The 21,584-nt window shown below is 65.5% G+C and overlaps 2 protein-coding genes across 8 annotated transcripts in view; one reads left to right on the forward strand and one right to left on the reverse strand.

The window, feature by feature from the left end:
- The first annotated feature begins 154 nt into the window (after positions 1-154).
- CBLC (Cbl proto-oncogene C) lies at positions 155-8,288 on the forward strand. The gene is made up of 12 exons (XM_048828152.2): positions 155-501; positions 2,124-2,270; positions 3,715-3,871; positions 4,423-4,544; positions 4,771-4,908; positions 5,314-5,401; positions 5,510-5,641; positions 6,141-6,308; positions 7,301-7,408; positions 7,577-7,757; positions 7,861-7,948; positions 8,066-8,288. The coding sequence occupies exons 1-10, from the start codon at positions 155-157 to the stop codon at positions 7,712-7,714; spliced, it is 1,545 nt and encodes a 514-aa protein (XP_048684109.2). The 3' UTR covers positions 7,715-7,757; positions 7,861-7,948; positions 8,066-8,288.
- A 7,415-nt stretch (positions 8,289-15,703) lies between these two features.
- BCAM (basal cell adhesion molecule (Lutheran blood group)) overlaps positions 15,704-21,584 on the reverse strand; it is a 33,738-nt gene continuing 27,857 nt past the window's right edge. Inside the window, exons 11-17 of one of the 7 annotated variants that reach the window (XM_048828125.2) lie at positions 21,312-21,439; positions 20,021-20,159; positions 19,784-19,822; positions 19,609-19,629; positions 18,121-18,268; positions 17,750-17,864; positions 15,704-17,394 (exon numbers count right to left, since the gene is read on the reverse strand). In XM_048828125.2, coding sequence (XP_048684082.2) covers positions 17,389-17,394; positions 17,750-17,864; positions 18,121-18,268; positions 19,609-19,629; positions 19,784-19,822; positions 20,021-20,159; positions 21,312-21,439 — 596 coding nt within the window. In that variant the 3' untranslated portion in view covers positions 15,704-17,388. Of the gene's footprint in view, positions 17,395-17,749; positions 17,865-18,120; positions 18,269-18,469; positions 18,547-18,773; positions 18,917-19,608; positions 19,630-19,783; positions 19,823-20,020; positions 20,160-21,311; positions 21,440-21,584 lie in introns of those variants that run through there. The other 6 variants (XM_048828127.2, XM_048828126.2, XM_048828132.2 and 3 more) reach the window with 6 other exon arrangements.

A 21,584-nucleotide genomic window follows, 5' to 3' on the forward strand; every position in this document is an offset into this window, starting at 1 on the left:
TTGTTTGTGTCGCTTCCTCTACGTTTTTCTCTCTCTCTCGCTCTGTCTTGTTCGTTTCTTCGTTCCCTCCTTCCCTCCCCCACGGTCGGACCCGCCCTGCCCAACCCTGGGTGCAGGAAGCACAAACTCTCCCCTCCGGCCTTCGCCAGCCGTCATGGCTGCTGCAGGGGGACCAGGTGCCCGTCGGAGCCCCTTCGCCCTGGGCACAGCCGCTCGGCGCTCGCTGGACAAGACCCTGCAGGGGCTGGAGAAGCTCCAGCGACTGGTGGAGCAGCCGGGGCTGGGGCTGAGGAACAGCCCCCCCTGCCTGCCCCAGCTCCTGCCCCAGACACGCCAGCACCTGCTGCTGATCCGGGGCCAGCCCGGGGCCAGCCTGAGCTGCCTCTGGGAGGCCGGCTACTTCCCCGTCTACATCAACAACCTGCAGCGCAAGGTCAAGCAGGCCACCAAGCTCTTCAAGGGAGAGCCGGAGGGAATTTTCCAGGAGGGGTCAGCCTCCAGGTACTGGCCCCAAGGGGGCACCGTGGGGCAAGGAGGCAGGGAGAGGTGGGGAAGCCCAGGGCTGGGCTAGCAGGGGTCTGCAGGTCGGGAGTGAGGGGCACCGGCAGAGCTGAGGGAGGGACCCCAGGGCTGGGATAGCCGGGGGGTTCCAGGTCAGAATTGAGGGGTACCTGTCCACAGGGAGGGCTGGCCGCACCTATTGGACTCTGGTGAAAGGGCGCGGCCCCGAGTTACTGAGTAACCCGTTCCTATCGCAGGGGGGGCAGAAACAGAGCCAACAACAGAAAACGCCCAGATCCAGAAACCCTGGCTCCCCGCACTCCTGACCCGCAGCCCCCCCACCCCAGCCTGGGTTCCCCCCCACCCCAGCTCTGCTGGCTCCCCGCACTCCCAACCCGCAGCCCCCCCACCCCAGCTCTGCTGGTGCCCTGCACTCCCGACCCGCAGCCCCCCCCAACCTGGGTTCCCCCCCCCACCCCAGCTCTGCTCGTGCCCCTCACTCCTGACCCGCAACCCGCCCCATCCCAGCCTGGGTTCCCCCCCAACCCCAGCTCTGCTCGTGCCCCTCACTCCTGATCCGCAGCCCCCCCCCAACCTGGGTTCCCCCCTACCCCAGCTCTGCTCGTGCCCCTCACTCCTGATCCGCAGTCCCCCCACCCCAGCCTGGGTACCCCCCTACCCCAGCTCTGCTGATGCCCCTCACTCCCGACCCGCAGCCCCCCCACCCCAGCCTGGGTTCCCCCCCACCCCAGCTCTGCTGGCTCCCCGCACTCCCAACCCGCAGCCCCCCCACCCCAGCTCTGCTGGTGCCCTGCACTCCCGACCCACAGCCCCCGCCCAACCTGGGTTCCCCCCTACCCCAGCTCTGCTCGTGCCCCGCACTCCTGACCCGCAGCCCCCCCCAACCTGGGTTCCCCCCCACCCCAGCTCTGCTCGTGCCCCTCACTCCCGACCTGCAGCCCCCCCCACCTGGGTTCCCCCCCACCCCAGCTCTGTTGGTGCCCCTCACTCCCAACCCGCAGCCCACCCCACCCCAGCCTGGGTTCCCCCCCACCCCAGCTCTGCTCGTGCCCCTCACTCCTGATCCGCAGCCCCCCCCAGCCTGGGTCCCCCCCAACCCCAGCTCTGCTGGTGCCCCGCACTCCCGACCCGCAGCCCCCCCACCCCAGCCTGGGTTCCCCCCCACCCCAGCTCTGCTCGTGCCCCTCACTCCTGATCCGCAGCCCCCCCCAGCCTGGGTCCCCCCCAACCCCAGCTCTGCTGGTGCCCCGCACTCCCGACCCGCAGCCCCCCCACCCCAGCCTGGGTTCCCCCCCACCCCAGCTCTGCTGGTGCCCCGCACTTCTGACCCCTTTCCCACATACACACCGTCTTCTTTCCTTCCCAGTGTCTGTTTCTGGGAGCCTGGAGCGGCGACTGTGGGGTGGGGCAGGTGTCTGTATGTCTTTCCCCCCAGTCTGGGGTTGTCTGGCTCCAGCAGCGTCTCTGGGCCTCTTCGATGCTGCAGAGAAACTGCCCCTCTCCCCTTCCCGGCCGCCCCCCCACCAAGTGTGTCCTGTTGACTGTGGTGGGGGAGGGGAGAGTGGACCCCATTCTCACCCCCGCTCTCATCTCTCCCGCAGGAGGAAGCTGACCAAGCTGTCGCTGATCTTCAGCCACATGCTGGGGGAGCTCCGGGCCCTGATCCCCAGCGGGCAGGACCAGGGGCACCAGTACCGGCCCAGCCAGCTGCCCGCCGAGGCTTTCTGGAGAGGGACATGGGGGGCACGGTGAGACCCCGATACCTCCCCCTGCCACCCCTCCCAGCCCCCCACCGAGGCCTTCCAGGGAGAGACATGGGGGGCACAGTGAGATCCCTGATACCTCTGCCCTGCCTACCCCCTGCCACCCCTCCCAGTCCCCCACCGAGGCCTTCCAGGGAGAGACATGGGGGGCACAGTGAGACCGCCGATACCTCCCCCCTGCCACCCCTCCCAGCCCCCCCACCGAGGCCTTCCAGGGAGGGACATGGGGGGCACAGTGAGACCGCCGATACCTCCCCCCTGCCACCCCTCCCAGCCCCCCCACCGAGGCCTTCCAGGGAGAGACATGGGGGGCACAGTGAGACCGCCGATACCTCCCCCCTGCCACCCCTCCCAGCCCCCCCACCGAGGCCTTCCAGGGAGGGACATGGGGGGCACAGTGAGACCGCCGATACCTCCCCCCTGCCACCCCTCCCAGCCCCCCCACCGAGGCCTTCCAGGGAGAGACATGGGGGGCACAGTGAGACCGCCGATACCTCCCCCCTGCCACCCCTCCCAGCCCCCCCACCGAGGCCTTCCAGGGAGGGACATGGGGGGCACAGTGAGACCGCCGATACCTCCCCCCTGCCACCCCTCCCAGCCCCCCCACCGAGGCCTTCCAGGGAGGGACATGGGGGGCACAGTGAGACCGCCGATACCTCCCCCCTGCCACCCCTCCCAGCCCCCCCACCGAGGCCTTCCAGGGAGGGACATGGGGGGCACAGTGAGATCCCTGATACCTCCCCCCTGCCACCCCTCCCAGCCCCCCCACCGAGGCCTTCCAGGGAGGGACATGGGGGGCACAGTGAGACCGCCGATACCTCCCCCCTGCCACCCCTCCCAGCCCCCCCACCGAGGCCTTCCAGGGAGGGACATGGGGGGCACAGTGAGACCGCCGATACCTCCCCCCTGCCACCCCTCCCAGCCCCCCCACCGAGGCCTTCCAGGGAGGGACATGGGGGGCACAGTGAGATCCCTGATACCTCCCCCCTGCCACCCCTCCCAGCCCCCCCACCGAGGCCTTCCAGGGAGGGACATGGGGGGCACAGTGAGACCGCCGATACCTCCCCCCTGCCACCCCTCCCAGCCCCCCCACCGAGGCCTTCCAGGGAGGGACATGGGGGGCACAGTGAGATCCCTGATACCTCCCCCCTGCCACCCCTCCCAGCCCCCCCACCGAGGCCTTCCAGGGAGGGACATGGGGGGCACAGTGAGATCCCTGATACCTCCATCCCTCAGCTATCCCCCACTATTCCCCTCCCAGCCCCCTGCTGATACATGGACTCTCTGGTATCCCTGCCCACACTACCCTCCTCCCCCTGACTTGCCCCCCAGACACCCCCCTTCTTCCCCAGGGCCTCCCAACCTGCTACTTCCAACCCTACATCAGCCCCACAGGCCCATCCCCCCTCACTGCCCCCTGCCCCCACAGGAGCCTGGTGCCTTGGAGCGAGTTCCAGGAGGGACTGCAGCGGGTTCACCCCGTGGTGCCCGGCCCCATGGCCGCAGCCCTGAGAGCCACCATGGACCTGACCTGCAGTGACCACGTGTCCATCTTTGAGTTCGACATCTTCACCCGCCTCTTCCAGGTACGGTTGGGGGGAGGCAGGGCTGGACATGGGGGGCCAAGCTGGGGAGATGAGGGCTAGGAGGGGCAGCCCTCCGCTGCGCACCTGCTCCCTCCATCCTCCCCTCCCTTCATCCTTCCCTTCCCCAGACCGTCCTCCATCCCCCCCGATCCGCCCCATGGGCCCATCCAGATTGCGGGGGGGGGGGCAGCTGCTGTGGCCAATCCCCCACAATGCCCCTCCAGCCGGCTTCGCTCTAGTCTCTTACCCCCCGCCCTCCGAGCAGGGCCCAGGCGCTGGCCTTGAACCCCAGCAGGATGTGGCGCGTCTATCCCCGCTCAAGCTGAGCTGACCCGTGGGCGGTGTGGGGGGAACACTGCCAGGGGCGGGCGGGCGGGAGGCCTGAGGGTTTCCGGCTCAGCAGCTGCAGAGCTGCAGCGGGGTGGGGGTGGGTGGAGAGACGCAGGGCAGACGGGGTGGGGGAGTCGCCCCTGGCGGCACAGAAAGGCAATGGGGGTCTTCGGGGGGGCTGCAAGACCTTGGTGTCCAGCGCGACCCTTGTGCCCTTCCAGCCCTGGCCCACACTGCTGAAGAACTGGACGCACCTGGCAGTGACGCACCCGGGCTACGTGGCCTTCCTGACCTACGACGAAGTGAGGGCGCGGCTGCAAACCTATTCTAACAAGCCAGGCAGGTACGGACCCATGGGCAGAGGGTGGGGGGGAGTGGGGAGCACCTCCTGCTGAGCCCCTGCCCCACTCCCTGTACGCATACCCCCGGCGCCCATTGGGGCCAGCACTGACTGCCAGGGGAGAGCACCCCATGCTGAGCCCCCATCCCACTCCCTGCAGCCTCTATCCCCTTGCGCTCCCCTCAGGCTTTGGGGTCACCCCCTGCCACTGACCCCGTTTTCCCCCCAGCTATGTGTTTCGGCTCAGCTGCACGCGGCTGGGGCAGTGGGCCATTGGCTACGTGAGCCGGGACGGCAGCATCCTTCAGACCATCCCCCAGGACAGACCCCTCTTCCTGGCGCTGATCGAGGGGCACAAGGAGGGCTTGTGAGTGGGGGGCCTGGCAGGGAGTGGGGCGGCTGAGGGTGTGACGGAGTGGGGCACAGCTGGGGCCCTGCTGGGCAGATCGGGGCGGGGGCCTGGGGGGCAGAATCCTGTTACGTGCCGGGAGTCTGGTGTGATCTGGAACTTGGGCCAGGGTCGTCGTTTCTGCGTCGGGCAGGATGGGTCTGGATTCGGCGGGTCAGTTCTGGCCAGGCTGAGTTAGGTTGTTTCGAGTCGGCTCTGGGCAAGGTTGGTTCTGGTCTGAGCCAGAACTGACCCAGAATGAAACCCGCACGGCCCTGGAGACTCTAATTTGGGGAGCGTTGATGCCGACCCGCTGGGTCCTGGTGTGGATCCGTGGGGGGTTCTGGTCAGACCAGGCTGGTTCTGACAGTTTCCGCCCCCCAGTTACCTGTATCCAGACGGGAAGAACATGAATCCGGACCTGACGGAGCTGACAGAACCGACGCCTCAGAACCGGATCGAGGTCTCACCGGTTGGTACCGGGGCTGCTCCACGCCAGCCCTGCCCCCACCCTGAGCCCCCGTCCTGGCGCCCTCCCCGCCCCCCGGGCAGGCCCAGCCTCACCCTCCGTCTCCCCCAGGACCAAGCCCAGCTCTACTCCCAGATGGGATCCACTTTCCAGCTCTGTAAAATCTGCGCCGAGAACGACAAGGACGTTCGGATCCAGCCATGCGGGCACCTGTTGTGCGGGGACTGCCTGAACGCCTGGCAGGTCAGTCTGACCCCTGACCCCGGCTGGAACGCCTGGCAGGTCAGTCTGACCCCTGACCCCGGCTGGAACGCCTGGCAGGTCAGTCTGACCCCTGACCCCGGCTGGGCGGGGGCTGCCGGAACGCCTGGCAGGTCAGTCTGACCCCTGACCCCGGCTGGGCGGGGGCTGCCTGAATGCCTGGCAGGTCAGTCTGACCCCTGACCCCGGCTGGAACGCCTGGCAGGTCAGTCTGACCCCTGACCCCTGACCCCGGCTGGGCGGGGGCTGCCGGAACGCCTGGCAGGTCAGTCTGACCCCTGACCCCTAACCCCGGCTGGGCGGGGCTGCCGGAACCCCTGGCAGGTGAGCCTGACCCTTGGCCTCTGACCTTGTTGTGACCCCTGACCCTGCAGTGTGGTGATTGCACGAGCACTGGCAAGGTCAGCCTGACCTCTGGCCCCTGACCCCACTCTTTGACCCCTGACCCCACTGATGGCCCCTGACCCCCGTCTGCTCCCAGCAAACCCAGGCCCCGACCTGCCCCTTCTGCCGCCGGGAGATCCTGGGGCGCGAGGAGATTCGCATCGACCCCGTCGGCGGGCGCGGGGCGGGGGCGGCTCCGGACGAGGACGGGGACGACCTGGAGGACGTGGAGTCGGTGCTGCAGGAGCTGGCGGCCCTGAGGAAGGTGGGGGCTGGGGGGGCGAGGGGGGGAGGGGATGGTGGGATGAAGAGACAGGAGGAAGGTTGGGGGGCTGGGGGGGCAGGGGCTGGGGGGTGAAGAGACAGGAGGAAGGTGGGGGACTGGGGGAGCAAGGGGTGGTGGTGAGGGGGTAGCGGGAGCAGGGTATGGGGGAATGAGACAGGAGGAAGGTGGGGGTCTGGAGGGGTGGGGGGGCAGGGGATGGGGGGATGAAGAGACAGGAGGAAGGTGGGGGGCTGGGGAGGCTGGGGGGGGTGAGGGGAGCACTGAGGGGCAGGGGATGGGGGGTGAAGAGACAGGAGGAAGGTGGGGGTCTGTGGGGGTGAGGGGGCAGTGAGGGCAGGGGATGGGGGGATGAAGAGACAGAAGGAAGGTTGGGGGCTGGGGAGGCTGGGGGGGTGAGGGGAGCACTGAGGGGCAGGGGATGGGGGGTGAAGAGACAGGAGGAAGGTGGGGGACTGGGGGAGCAAGGGGTGGTGGTGAGGGGGGTAGCGGGAGCAGGGTATGGGGGAATGAGACAGGAGGAAGGTGGGGGTCTGGAGGGGTGGGGGGGCAGGGGATGGGGGGATGAAGAGACAGGAGGAAGGTGTGGGGCTGGGGATGCTGGGGGGGTGAGGGGAGCACTGAGGGGCTGGGGATGGGGGATGAAGAGACAGGAGGAAGGTGGGGGTCTGTGGGGGTGAGGGGGCAGTGAGGGGCAGGGGATGGGGGAATGAAGAGACAGGAGGAAGGTGGGGGGCTGGGGGCGCTGGGGGGGTGAGGGGAGCACTGAGGGGCAGGGGATGGGGGATGAAGAGACAGGAGGAAGGTGGGGGGCTGGGGACGCCGGAGGAGGGCAGTGGGCAGCAGGGGATGGGGGGTGGGAGGATGGGGGGCAGGGAGACAGGAGGGGTGGGGCAGGGGCAGGGAGACAGAAGGGGGATATAGGGGGTGGGGGAGGAGCTCGAGCGACCCTCACCTCTGTCTCCCACCCACAGGCAGGGCATCCTGCGTTCCCCCCCTGCCCGGACCCTGAGCTGCCTGGTCCCCCCGTTCCCCCCCGGCTGGACCTGCTTCAGCCCAGGGACCCGGACCCCACGCCCCAGGTGAGCGACGCTGTCTGTGGGGCAACCGGAGTGAGCGCACAAGGGGCATGGGCAAGCCAGTGCAACAGTGGGCAAGTGTGCAAGGGAATGTGTATGAGTGTGCGAGAGCGAGTGTGCAAGTTGCATCCCCTCTAGTGTAACCGTGTCCTCCTCTCTCTCTCTCTCCAGCACCTCCCACTGCCCCCCTTGGGCCACCCCAGCCAGAACCCCAGTGACTGGATCCGGCATCGGCCCCTGCCCCCCCGTCCCAGGCCCCGGCGGCCCCCTGCCCCTCCCCTCTCCCAGGGGCCTGAGGAGCCCAGCTGACGGGGGGCAGGTGGGGGGGGGGGTTGACAGCGCCGGAGACACAGTGAGTGATGCGGGGGGCAGACAGACGGATGGTGAAGGGACAGACAGACTGACAGGCCTTGACCACTAGCTCACGGCTTCCTTTCTCCTTCCTCCAACCCCAGCTCTACCTTCAACCCCACGGACCCAGGTGACCAGAGAACCCAGGCGTCCGGGTGGCTCCAGCTCAGCTCCCCCCACAGTACAGCCAGGGTGAGTCTGTCCTACTGCCATGCAGCCCCCCCACTTGCTCCAGCCCCCCGGTTCCCGTACCGAGCCCCCTCACTGTCCCTCTGTCTGTCCCTGATGTGTGTCTCTCTCTTATTCTAGGTCACTGACCCAGGACTCCCTTGCAGACACCCCCAGGACCCACGGCCAGCGAGGGGGGGCTGACCCTGTACTGACCCTGGGGCCTTGACCCATGGCCCCCTATGGAGGGCTGCGTCCCAGGCCCCCCGGTCAGTACCGCACAGAGACCCCCGACCGATGACCCAGAGACCAGCCAGAAAGACGTGACGCTTATGGGACCAGAGGCTGGGGGGATCCAGCAGCACTGGGGGGTGGGGCGGGGCGGGGCTGGGGAGTTGTTTAACTGAGGGGTCTGGACTCCTGTAACTCAAAGAGAAGCAATAAAACAGGGGAAAGGACCAGTTGGCCCATGCGTCTGCCCCTCTGGGTCTGGCTCTGTCTGCCGTCTGCCCCCCCGCCCCCTGCTCCACACCCCTCCCCAGGAGTGTGGGGGTGAAACGTCTGCGGGGGTGCGATGCCAGCTGCGGCCACCAGGTGTCACCAGCACCCCATGGCAGGCAGACTGCAGGACAGACAGACAGCCCCTGCTGACCCCCCTCCTCCTCCCAGGGGGCTGGCTCAAGTTTGGGGGCTTCCAGCTGATACCCCCCCACCATGGCATTTCTAGGACTCTGACCCCTGACCCCTCTCTGCTCTCCATGGGCTGCCCTTTCAACCCTCCCCCTCCTTCCCCATGACTCCCCCACACCAACCTCTGCCCCCAGCTCCCCACGTGGCCTCCTCCTGCTGCCCCCCTGCAAGAGGGGGCTAACCTTGGGGCTCCACATCTGGGGGTGGCCCTAGAAAGGGGGAGGGGAGACAGGTGACACCCCCTCCTTGTGGGGGAGCAGGGACTATGCAGAACAGCTGGGGATAGGGAGGGGAAGCTGGGAAGGGGTATCGCTGTGCAAGGGGGGGCGTTGAGCAGCTGAGGAGGGGTGAAGGGGGGTGCAGCTGGGCCCATGGGGAGCTCCATGCTCCTCCCCCCACCCTCGGGAGCATGCCGCTGCTGGCCCCTCCTGAGCTCTCAGCCCTGCCCCCCCAGCAGGGATCGATTCCCTGCACACACACACCCCCGCCCCCCCAGATGTGAGCTCATCTCACTTCCAGGAACAGCTCAATCAATGAGCAGTGGAGCTGCAGGCTGGGGTGGGGGAGGGGACAGGGTGGGGGGTCCCTGTGGGGCACAGATGGAGCATTCTGGGGTGTAGGTGAGAGGTTTGGGGAGGCAGAGGTGGGGAGAACCCAAGAGCTGGAGGATGGGTCCCTGCAGGGCAAGGTGCGGGGTGGTGGTGGCATGGGACTCTAGGGCCAGAGCTATGGGGCTAAGACCCTCACTTTTCTTCCTGCCTCCCCCCATGAGGGGGTCTTTGTAGGAGGCTCAGCCCCCCTCTGACTTGCTTGGGGGGACTGGTCCATGCTCTGCCCCTCCCCCCATTTCCCACAGCAGCCCCGGTGGTGCCCCTCAAGCCCCATTTATCAGTCAGCCTGGTCCCCAGCTCCCCCAGGGCAGCCTCAACTGGGTCTCCCCATCCTCCTCAGAGCAGATGGGGGAAGCCGTGCCCTGAAAGGAACAACCCAGCCACTGCTGTGCCCCCCGCGCTGTTCCCCAGTATATTCCTCTCTTTCCCCTGCAGCATCTCCCCACTCCGCTCTCCCTCTCCCCTTCTCTCCTCCACCGGGAGCCCCAGATTTCATCAGCCTTTACAGCTGCAGCCGCTCTCCATTCCCCCACCCCACCTTCCCCCCCGGCTGGGGAGAGCGGAGCCAACAGAACTGCGGGGTAGGACTTTGGGAGCCATGGGGGGAGCAACCCCACCCCCTTGTACCCCCCTTAGGGGCTGTGAGGGAGCCTCAGGGGGAAGGGGGAGGTTTATGCAGGGAGCCCAGATGGTTCATCCAGAGCAAGGACCCCCCACTATTGCTATAATGGGGGGCTGGTCCCCAGGGCAGCAGGTGTCTGTTTCCCTGGGGTTGGCAGGAAGCAACTGGGCCAACCCATTGATTCTGGGGGAGGTGACATTGCTGGGGGGGGGGCAGAAGTGATGGGGAGTGACAGAGACATGGCCTGGGCTCCCCTCCTAGCCCAGCCCTGGGCTCCCCACCTCCAGCTCTGCCAGTGGCCCTCACTTCCGACCCGCAGCCCTCCCACTCCCTGCCCCAGCTCCTGTTTGTGGGGCTGGTGCCTGGCTGGGTTTATGAGCCTGTTAATGACTTTGCTCTGTTTGTTGCTGACGGCAGCTCCCTGGCAGCCCATTAAATCTGCCTGGCTCATTAGCCAGCCCTGCACCCACGCCCCCATCTCCCCCCCTTCCCAGGGGTTGCTTTGGCTCTAGGCCAGGGGGCTGCAGCATTGGGGTGTCTGTGCCATACATTGGTGAGGGGGCCATGCCAACTGGTGGGGCTGGGTGTACTTTACTGGGGGGCATGTGTCCTGTGCTGGGATTGGGGGCAATACGAGGTGGGCGCCCTGTGGGGGCGTGGAGCCATAACTGGGGCTGTGGGGTGAGGGTTGCTGGGTGTCCCATGGATTTGTCAGCAGGATCTGGATGAGCTCTCCCTTAGCTGGGGGAGCAGGGTCAGGACCCACCTGTGTTTGCACTGACGCTGGCTCTGCCTGGTGAGCATAGGCGTTGGCCAAAGGATCTCGCAGGTTACAAGTCATGCTAGGTTTCAGAGGGGACCCGTGTTAGTCTCTAAGGTGCCACAAAGATTCCTCGTTGTTTTTGCTGATACAGACTAACACGTTGATTTGGGCATAAGCTTTCGTGGGCTAAAACCCACTTCATCAGATGCATGAAGTGGAAAATACAGTAGGAAGGTATGAATATAAAAGATGGGAGTTGCCTTACCAAGTGGGGGGTCAGTGCCAATTCAATCAAGGTGGATGTGGCCTATTCCCAACAATTAAGAACATAAGAATGACCATACTGGGTCAGACCAAAGGTCCATCCAGCCCAGTATCCTGTCTACTGCCAATGGCCAATGCCAGGTGCCCCAGAGGGAGTGAACCTAACAGGTAATGATCTAGTGATCTCTCTCCTGCCATCCATCTCCACCCTCTGACAAACAGAGGCTAGGGACACCACTCCTTACCCGTCCTGGCTCATAGCCATTAATGGACTTAACCTCCATGAATTTATCCAGTTCCCTTTTAAACCCTGTTATAGTCCTAGCCTTCACAACCTCCTCAGGCAAGGAGTTCCACAGGTTGACTGTGCGCTGAGTGAAGAACTTCCTTTTATTTGTTTTAAACCTGCTGCCCATTAGTTTCATTTGGTGGCCCCTAGTTCTCATATTATGGGAACAAGTACATAACTTTTCCTTATTCCCTTTCTCCACATCACTCATGATTTTATAGACCTCTATCGTATCCCCCCTTAGTCTCCTCTTTTCCAAGCTGAAAAGTCCTGGCCTCTCTAATCTCTCCTCATATGGGACCTGTTCCAAACCCCTACTCATTTTAGTTGCCCTTTTCTGAACCTTTTCTAATGCCAGTCTATCTTTTTTGAGATGAGGGGACCACATCTGTAGGCAGTATTCAAGATGTGGGCATACCATGGATTTATATAAGGGCAATAAGATATTCTCCATCTTATTCTCTATCCCTTTCTTAATGATTCCTAACATCCTGTTTGCTTTTTTGACTGCCGCTGCACACTGCGTGGACGTCTTCAGAGAACTATCCACGATGACGCCAAGATCTTTCTCCTGATTGACAAGAAGGGGTGAGTATCACCAGAGGGAACAAGTCGCGCTAGGAGGCAGTGCAGGGTCATGGCGTGGTGTTGTCCTGATCGTACAGCACAGGGCAGCAGAACCGTGCTTAGCTTGCCCGATTGCGGGGGGGGGAGGGGGGTGTCACCCTAGATCAATGGTCCCCAGACTGTGGGGCACGCCCACCTAGGTGGTGTGGAGGAACATTCAGGGGGCACAGCAGGGCCCGAGCCAGCCCGCACAGGGGTGCAGGGAGGGAGAGCCACCCAGCTCTTCTCAGGCCCCATCCCCAGCCGAGGCCTCAGCCCCCAGCCTTGGCTCCTGGGGGAGCATGGGCAGATTTCCTCACAGGTGGGGGGGGGTGTGACGTAAAACGTTTGGGGACCACTGCCCTGGACTGAACCTCACTCGCTAACCAGGGGAAGGGAGGATGCTGGACTACCCAGAGCAGTCTAGATGCAGTTTGAGTTTCTCCTCGCTGGTGTCCCCAGGCCAGAGCTGGGTAGAGGCCATGGAGAGCTGTTGTTTCTGCCCAGCGATTGCTGGAGGTGAGTCGCTGGGGCTGACACGGTCTAGGGGTCGGACAGGCGGGGCTTAGCCCTGGTGCGGGGCCAGCGCTGACAGGAAGGCCGATGCCCAGGCTGTGCTGGCAGTGAGGTTCCTGCCGGCCAGTGCGGGCGCTGCAATCCCTGCAGACCTGGGTTCAGCGGCACACCCTCAGACCGTGGCATTGCAGAGGCCACGAGCACCCCCCAGTGGCAGGGAAAAGCAGCCGAGGGAGCTGCAAACAGATGGGTGCGGAGGTGCACAGCAATCAGAGACACTGCTTGATACCCCCTGCTTTCTGGGGTCACAGGTGCACCCCTCCCCGACCTCTGGGTTTCTCTGCTAGCCAAGGACCGCAACGGTGAGTGTGTGTGTGTGTGTGTGTGGGGGTGATGTGTTAAATGGGCAATCGTTCATCGGACTTGCCCACCACCAGCTGGGAAACTGAGGCACACTGCCCAACACACTGCGGGGCTGGGTTCGTGTAGTGGAGCCTGCTTTTCAAGGTGGGTAGGGAGTTTTCCCTAACGCTGAGATCCCGCTCTTTGTTCTGCGCTGGCTCTGCGTGTGAGGAGTCATGCTGCCACGGAGCCGCCAGAGGGGTGCGTACGTGTCCCAGGTTACTGGCTGGGGGCTCGAGCCGGGTCTGTGCTGTATGGGTAAGAGGAGCCATAATTACTGACCCGGCACTTGTCGCTGCCAACTCCACCTGGAGGCAGGTTACAGATTTTTGATGGGAAATTCCCGCCCACTGTGGGTTTGGGGGTGCCTGGGAGGCTGTTCTTGCCTCCTGCCCAGGGCTCTGGGGTCCCCTCTTCTGAGGCACAGGGGCTGTCCTGTCCCCCGTTCCCCCTGCTGGAGACTGGCTGGCACAGGTGACTATCCAGGCCCATTTGCGGCAGCTGCAGCCGGAGCCATCCATGGGTCAAAGGGAAAATCAGAGTCAGCACAAGGAAACGAGCAGCCTGTCCCCCCTCCTTCCACCCCCATGTGCCCCTCCAGCTGGGCACAGGGGGACCTGCCCCCCCACGAAACTACTTCACCCCACTCCCCTCCTAGGAGGGGGTGTTAAAACCCAGGAGTCCAGGCTCCCAGGCCCCTGCTCTAACCCACTAGCCCTCACTCCCCTCTTGAAGATGGGCTGGTAAAATAGAACCCAGGAGTCCTGATGCTCTTTTTCCAGTGCTGCTGCCCAGCTGCGCCCGCCCACCGCTCCGAGCCTGATGCGCTGATGCGGCGCTAACCGGCAGCTAACGCTTTAATTTCCTTCTCGGCCGTGGGAGGATGCGGCTGGACGAAGCCTCCTCTGCATTCTCCCCCCACTCCCCTCAGGTCCACAGGCTCCCCACCTAACCCATGAAATTGGTGCCCCGAGGGGCCCAGGCTCCCAGCCTGGGCAGCAGCTGAGTGGGGCGAACTGGGCTGCATCAGAAATAACCCAGGCTCTCAGGTGCCTGGCTCCAGCCGGATGCCTGGCTCCCTGCCCCATGCACTTCGCCCCCTGGGCTGTCGGGCTGCAGGGGGGTGGACACCAGTATCAGTGTCACACTCAGGGGCCCAATTATCAGTAACTTCTGTATCCACAGCCCGCAATCGGGGCCCTTGAGGTGCCAGGTGCTACATAGCCCAGGGCTGGGGTCAGGGCCAGCACCTTGCATAGAGCGAGGGGCCAGGCGTGTGGGACACGAACTAAAGTGGCCCAGCTGCCCCCTCAGCAGTTGGCAAACCCCCCCCCCACACGCTGGTTCCCTGGGCCCCCCAGGACAGGTGAAGCTGGGTGTGCAGCTGGCATCGGTGAGCCCTGCCTCACTGACGGCTTTGTGCTGGCCGCAGCAGGGGGACAACTGCCCGTGGGGGGGGGGGGGGGAGCTGGGCACAGAACGGTCAGCATGGGACACAGGGCCAGGGGATGCCGCACAGCTCAGAGACACAGATGCCAAGGGGAGCTGGGCCTAGTGGTTAGAGCGGGGGGGTTGGGAGCCAGGACTCCTGGGTTCTCTCCCTGGCTATATGAGTGGCGAGGAAGCCCAGCCCAGGTGGCGCTGGCTGTCTGTCAGCTGATCTGGGCCCTGCATGTAGCTGCTGAGCTTTCCATAGCATGGGCTCCCCAAGGACAGGGGTGGGGGAGGAAATGCCTTTTCCAGCCCCTCTGCCAGGAAAACAGGGACTTGTGCAGGACAAAATCCCAGAGACACCTCTTAGCCAACCTCCTTCCATGATGTCCTGGAGCCAGATTGTAGCCAGTGCGCCCACCCGCGAGGTGGAAAGCCTCCAGCCCACTCCACGCTCCTCGCCCAGATTAGCGGGCGTCTCCTTGGCTTTGGCCACAGCCCAACCTGCAGCCTTGTGTCCTGGCTCTATCGGCATCGCTCAGCCCTCAGGGGCCCCAATTACCAGGGTGGGGTGGGGGGCGGCAAACCTGCCCAGCAGGCTACAAGAAGGGGCCACGTCCCCTCTGCCTACAGACATCGACACCCCACTCAGAGGCTCATGCTGGTTGGCGCTGGTGAAAACGATGGGAGAAAGTCTACATGCACCCTGCACCGGGGCAGAAGTTAGCACAAGGTGTCTACTGGTCTGTGTATTGGCCTTTCCTTGCGCCCCCCTCGCCCCGCTCCTGCTCCCCTGCCGCCCTCCTAGCCCTGTTCCTGTGGCGCCCCCCTCACCCCGCTCCCGCTCCCCTGGCCCCGTTCCTGCTCTCACTTCCCTGGCGCCCCCCTGGCCCTGTTCCCGTTCCCGCTCCCCTGGCGCCCCCCTCGCCTCTCCTCGCCCCGTTCCCGCTCCCCTGGCGCCCTCCTCGCCCGGTTCCCGCTCCCCTGGCGCCCGCCCCGCCTCTCCTCGCCCGGTTCCCGCTCCCCTGGCGCCCGCCCCGCCCCGCTCCCCCTCCCCTGGTGCCCGCCCCGCCTCATGCCATTCCCGCTCCCCTGGCGCCCCCCTCTCCCCGTTCCCACTCCCGCTCCCCTGGTGCCCGCTTTGCCTTGCGCCGTTCCCGCTCCCCTGGCACCCACCTCTCCCTGTTCCCGCTCCCCTGGCGCCCGCCTCGCCTCGCGCCTTTCCCGTTCCCTGGCGCGCGCCTCGCCCCGTTCCCGCTCCCCTGGCGCTTGTTTTAAGGGCCTTGCTTTTCACCATCTCTGCAACTGCAAACAAACCCCCAGCGCCAATGAGGCCCAGAGCCTAAAATCCCCCACCCCATTTGCCCTCCCTGAGAAATCCCCGAGGGACTTGCCCCACCCAGGAGCAGCTTCCCAGCAGGAGCTGGGCCAAGGGGGAGGGGGGCAGAGGCATCCTCTGTTTACACAACCCCCCCAGCACCCCGCCCTGCAGGCAGGGAGTTCAAAGGGGCCCAGGGCCAGGCCAGGGGGGCAGGAAATGCCTCTCGGAGCAGCAGAGGACCCGCTGTACAGACCGGGAGCCAGGTGGGGGAGACGTTACAATCTTTAATACTTAGCCTCCGTGTAAAGTAGAAGGGGGGGCAGCAGGCAACAGGCAGAATAATGGGGGGGACCCCCACTGGAGCTGAAGGGGGGGGGTGACCAGATGTCCTGATATTCAGGGCTTCGTCTTACCTATGACCCCCTCCCCCCGGCTAGCTGGTTCCCCTATGTGGGGGGCTTGTGGACTAGACCGACCAGCCACTGGGGATGGGGGGGAAATTCACCCCGGCTGGAGCCCCCTCCCCCAAGGCTCTTCCCAAGGGGGTGGTGGCCCATGCCGGGGGAGGGTTGCTCGGGGGTTGCTGCCCCCTGCTGGCTGGCTGGCTGGGAAAAGGGGGGCCTAGGGTCCTAGCCCCATCCCCTTCTGGTGGAGCTGGGGGATGCCAATGAGACGGGGGACAAGGGTGCTGGGAATGATGGGGCCTCATCAGGCCTGGAATGATGGTGGGGATGGATAATTCTGGTGGGGGGTGGGGGCCGTGCTCCCTCCCCCCGCCCCTCCGTGGTGGCCCCTGAGCTGGGGGGCAGGAGAGAGCCATAAATAGCCCCATTTGGGCTCAAGGGGGGGAGGGGTCAGCACTTGGCGAAGGACTGCAGCTCCCCAGGGTGGGAGGATGGGGCTTGGCCCCTGTGGCTGGAGCAGGGGCCCAGGTCTTTCACTGGGGGAGGGCCCCAGGCTCTTGGCACCTCGGAGCAGGAAGGTGGAGGTCTGGGGGATCCCATGGAGGGGTTAGTAGAGCTGCCAGACAGGGCTCCTGTGGGGGGCCTGCCCCATCTCAGGGATCCCCCAGGTTCCCCCCCGCATCTCAGCTCCAGTACCCCCAACAGACATTGCAGTAAAATAAACACCCACATCCCAAGCCAGTGTCACGACTAGAGAAGGCCCCGGGGATGGGGGCACAGATAGGAATAGACCCCTTGGGGGGGCAGCAGAACCACCCCCAAAATGCTGGGAAACAAACAGGTCTCGTAAAAAAACATTCACAACGAGAGACAAATACAGTACCGGGCGGGGGGCCACCTGGTCATACAACCCAGTGGGGGGGGGAACAGGCTGTAGGTGTTGGGGGACACAGGGAAGGGCAGAGGGGGGGAGGGGTGTGTGTTCTGGGGGTACCAATGCTGGAGGTGGTGGAGGGAAGGTGATGGGGGGCTGCTACCATGAGCAGTTAGACCCCGAGGGGCATGTGCTGTGGGTAAGGGGGGACCCTGGCGCTAGGGCAGGATAGATCCTGAGGGTACCAGAGCTGGGGGGCTGCTGGGGGTGTAGTGGATGTGGGTCAGGGGGGTGCTGTGGGAGGGTTGGGCATGGATGGAACATGCCCACCTGGCCCTGACCCCCATAACTGGGGACAGGTGGGGGTCTCCCCTTTCTCCAGATGCTGAGGGGAGCAGGGAATCCATGGGGATGGAACTCATAGGGGGACAGTGTGTGCTGGGGGGCTGGGGAGTCCATGGGGGGCTCAAGGGGAGCCCCCCGGGCATCTGAAAAAGTATCTTGATATAAACGAGGCATTGACACAAAAAGAACTGGGGGTGAAGGAGTAAATGCTCCCCCAGCTCCCTGGGGGGGAAACGGGGGACAAAGCCCATCTTCTCCCGGCCGCAGTCCCAGCCTCCTCTGCCTCTGGGGGGGTTCCCGGTTCAGCCGTCCGCTGGGGGCAGGGCTCAGCACTGGGAGGGGTGGGGGGAGGGTAGAATCACACACTGACCCCATGTCCCCAATCCATCCCCCACCAGCAGCCTCCACCCCACCCCAGCGGGTGACAACCCAGGGTCCAAGCAGCAGCTGCTGCCCCACTCTCCTTCTCCCCCCTCCCGCCATGACTCCCTGGCTTAGAGGACAGTGTCCCCCCAACTCTGCCAGGGTCTCAACCCCCACCCCCCAAGGGAGGGTCTCCCCCATCCTCCCCTCCATCTCCAAAGCCACAGCCCCCTCACTTCAGGCCTCCCGTTCCCTCCCGCTGCCCACCCAGGGCCCTCCACCCATCTCATCTCATGCTGCCCCCAGCAGCGCCCCATGGCTCACCTCGTGGCCCCCATCGCCCCCGCCCCCACTCGGGCTCAGCAGCCCCGTCTGCTCGTTCCGTTTGTCCGTCTTCATCTCCACAGCCGGGTCCTCCGCGCCGCCCTCCTTGGGTGTCCTGCGGGATGGAGGGAGGAGTGAGCGCCATGGGGAGCAGACAGACAGACGGGGGACAAGGGAAACAGAGGGGGTGGGCGTGGGGGGGCTCACACAGGGATTTCTGCCACCCGGCCCAGGCAGGGGGAGGGGGAGGGGGAGGGGGGTTCTTGACAATCTCTCCCCCGCCTCAGGGCAGGTGTCCCCGGTGCTGCATTCAGTCAAGGGGGGAGGGGTGTTCTGGTTGGGGGGGGCTGTGGGAATTGGGGGTCACTCACAGTGATCTCTTCTCCCCCGCCCCGCAGGACAGATGTCCCCGGCGCTGCATGCAGTAGAAGAAGCCGACGATGAGCAGGAGCAGCAGGACACAGACCACGACAGCCACAACCGCAGCACCGCTGCCTCCCTGGGGCTCAGAGCCCCCCACTGCGGGGAGAGAGGGGTGGTGAGCACGGACGTCTGGGTCCCCTACGTTCCCCCCCAAACCACCGCTGCCTCCCTGGGGCTCAGAGCCCCCCACTGCGGGGAGAGAGGGGTGGTGAGCACGGACGTCTGGGTCCCCTACGTTCCCCCCCAAACCACCGCTGCCTCCCTGGGGCTCAGAGCGCCCGACTACGGGGAGAGAGGGGTGGTGAGCACGGACGTCTGGGTCCCCTACGTTCCCCCCCAAACCACTGCTGCTCCCTGGGGCTCAGAGCCCCCGACTGTGGGGAGAGAGGGGTGGTGAGCACAGATGTCTGGGTCCCCTACGTTCCCCCCCAAACCACCGCTGCCTCCCTGGGGCTCAGAGCGCCCGACTGCAGGGAGAGAGGGGTGGTGAGCACGGACGTCTGGGTCCCCTACGTTCCCCCCCAAACCACCGCTGCCTCCCTGGGGCTCAGAGCCCCCGACTGCGGGGAGAGAGGGGTGGTGAGCACGGACGTCTGGGTCCCCTACGTTCCCCCCCAAACCACTGCTGCTCCCTGGGGCTCAGAGCCCCGCACTGCGGGGAGGGAGGGGTGGTGAGCACGGACGTCTGGGTCCCCTACGTTCCCCCCCAAACCACTGCTGCTCCCTGGGGCTCAGAGCCCCCCACTGTGGGAAAGCGGGTGAGCCTGGACACCTGGGTCCCTGCGATGGGGTGTCTAACTCCAAACTGGCAATGACAGGGGAGCCTAATTAGCCCATTCTGACATCAGGAGGGAGACGTGTGACTACGGATCAGACCCAGCTGGGGAGAAGCAGGCCAAGGAGGTTCCTATAGCAGGAAGGTCTGAAGGCAGTGAGCAGGGGGCTGAAGGGTCCAGGCAGCCCCATGTGCGGCTGACCCCGAGAGAGGCCAGGAGAGCGCAGGCTGCGACGGACGCTGGGACCGGGCCAAGGTAGGAGCCGCAGGGGGATCTGACAGGCTGTGGCTGGAACACAAGCGCCGAGAGGGCCTGGGGCTCCTGACCACGGGCGTGAGGACGGTGGAAGCCTCGGGAATAAAGGGATGGAAGCTGATGATCCCAGATCGGGGTCACAGACCTGGTCCTCGGGCCCCACGACTTTGGGGTTTTGTTTGGACTCTGTTCCTGGGGAAGGAGCAAGGCGCCAAGTGCCCCGGCTGGAGGGGGGTGACGGAGACGGAACAGGACACCCAGTGCACACCATGGACTAAACCATCTAGGGCCCCCTATGCATTCTCTCCCCCCCTCAGGGCTCAGAGACCCCCACGCCCACCTGGGCAGTTCTGGGCTTGGCACCCAATAGGGTTAATCCCCCACCCGCATCCCGCCAACACCCACCTGTCCGGAGCACGGGGTCCCCTGGCAGCATGAACAAGAGGGAGAAGGAGGTTAGTGGGGGCATGACCCCCAGAGCCCCCTGGGGCTCCAGCACTGGTGCCAGTCACTGCCTGGGGGGCACAGCTGCTCCAGGCATCACCCCCCCCACCCAGCCCCATGGGAAAGGGGCACTCACCTGCTGGGGGGGAAGAGGAGGGGGTAGCTGCTGGGGGTTCTGCCATGGGAGGGAAAGACAGACACACAGGTCAGTGCCCAGATGGAGAGATGCCCCCCCACCTCCCAATTACCTCCTGCTCTGTTTCCCTACTACCCCTTCCCGACCCCACCCTGACCATCCCTGTTCCCCCAGCTACCTGCCCCCACTCACCTCCCCAGGTCTCCCCCTGCAGCCCCGATCCCACCCCCCACTCACCGATCTCCAGGATGAAGTGCTGCGTGGTCTCCCCAAACCGGTTCCTGGCCCGGCACCAGATCCCAGACTTGGCCAGTGCCGCCGTCACCTCCACCATCACCTCGCTGGTCACTCGGCTCCCCGTGCTGCTCACCACCGGCTGAGTGGGGACACGAGGGGTAAGGGACCCTCTCCCAGCTCTGGACGTGGCCCTGTGGGGACCCTGCAACTCTGGGGACCCTGCCACTCTGGGGGTGTCTGTGCTGCTCGCTGGCACCGGGCTTGTGGACTCGCTATTTCAACGTCCTGAGCGTCCAGCTGCCCAGACCTTCTGCCTCGGGGCTGCAGTGTAACCCGCGTCCACACTACAGGGTTTGGACCCTCACAGCCTGCAACGGGGGCTCTCTCCCACTCTCAGGACCTGGGTCCCAAGCACTCGCCGACCCGAGTCAGACCAGGTTGTGTGGAGAGAAGCAGGGGCTTGGGCTCAAACCTGGGTCACAGCCTGGGCTGCGTGCTGTGTAGACACACCTCCTGGGGGCAGGTAGACATCCCAGCACCATGGGGCCCAGATCCTCCCTGCTGCCCCCAGCTCTATGCGCCTCCCGCAACTGCTCTGCCCCCCAAGTGCCCCTCCCCTTTGGGGCTGTTCCTGCCCTGCCGCCCTGTCTGGCTGTTCGGGGGGGAGGTGTCAAGGGCAATCACACTGGGACGGAGCAGCAAATCGAGTCCCAGCCTCCAGCACGTATGGCCGGGGGGACTTGAACCGTGCTGCCTCCCAGCACAGGGGGTGTCACCCCACACGTGCCCTCTGCACAAGGGCTCACACTGCAAAATGTTTTCCCCCGCAGCCGCCAGGCCGAGACCCGCTTCACAAGGGCTCTGCAGAGCCAGCGGGGCGTGGGGGAGCTGCCCTGCCGCAGTGAGAGCCAGGTCCTGGGGGTGCGGGGGAAGATCATGACCCCCGTGTGGCCACCCAGTGCTGCCCCCCCGGTTCCCAGGCCCAGCTCAGTCACGAATGCCTGACTCCTCTGAAGCTGCCGACCATGCAGCTGTCACTGGAGCAGCTGGGCCTTGGGGGGAGAGAGGAGCTCCCTGCCAGGGCGGGGAGCAGCCCAGGCTGGGGGCGGAGGTGCAGTGGGGGCATGCGAGAGGGGGCTTCTCTACAGGGATTTCCCCATCCTGTGCCCCCACCCCCTCCCCACCACCCTGAGACACACCTCTGCCGCATCCAACTCTGCCCTCCCTAGATACCAGCCCCCCTGAACCTCCCCCCACCGCTGCACCAGGTCCCGTCCCCCTGCCCCCTCACCTTCACCCCCGGCAGACTCCAGCTGAGCTCCGGCTCAGGGTGCCCCAGAGCGGAGCAGGTCAGCTGGATGCGCTGCCCCTCGGCCAGGAGCTGGTGCCGGGTCGGGCGCTCCTCCATCTCCGGCTTCCCTGGGGGAAGGGTAAAAGTCAGAGACGTAGACACCCCCTGGGCCCCATGTCGACTCTGCCTCCCCAGCTCCCTGCACCCAGGGACCCCCAGTTGGCCCCAGAGACACGCCCCCAGCTCCCCTGCCACTGCTCCTCCCTGGGTACC

This window comes from Caretta caretta, chromosome 24 (genome assembly GCF_965140235.1).
Source record: "Caretta caretta isolate rCarCar2 chromosome 24, rCarCar1.hap1, whole genome shotgun sequence".
Taxonomy (NCBI): Eukaryota; Metazoa; Chordata; order Testudines; family Cheloniidae; genus Caretta; species Caretta caretta.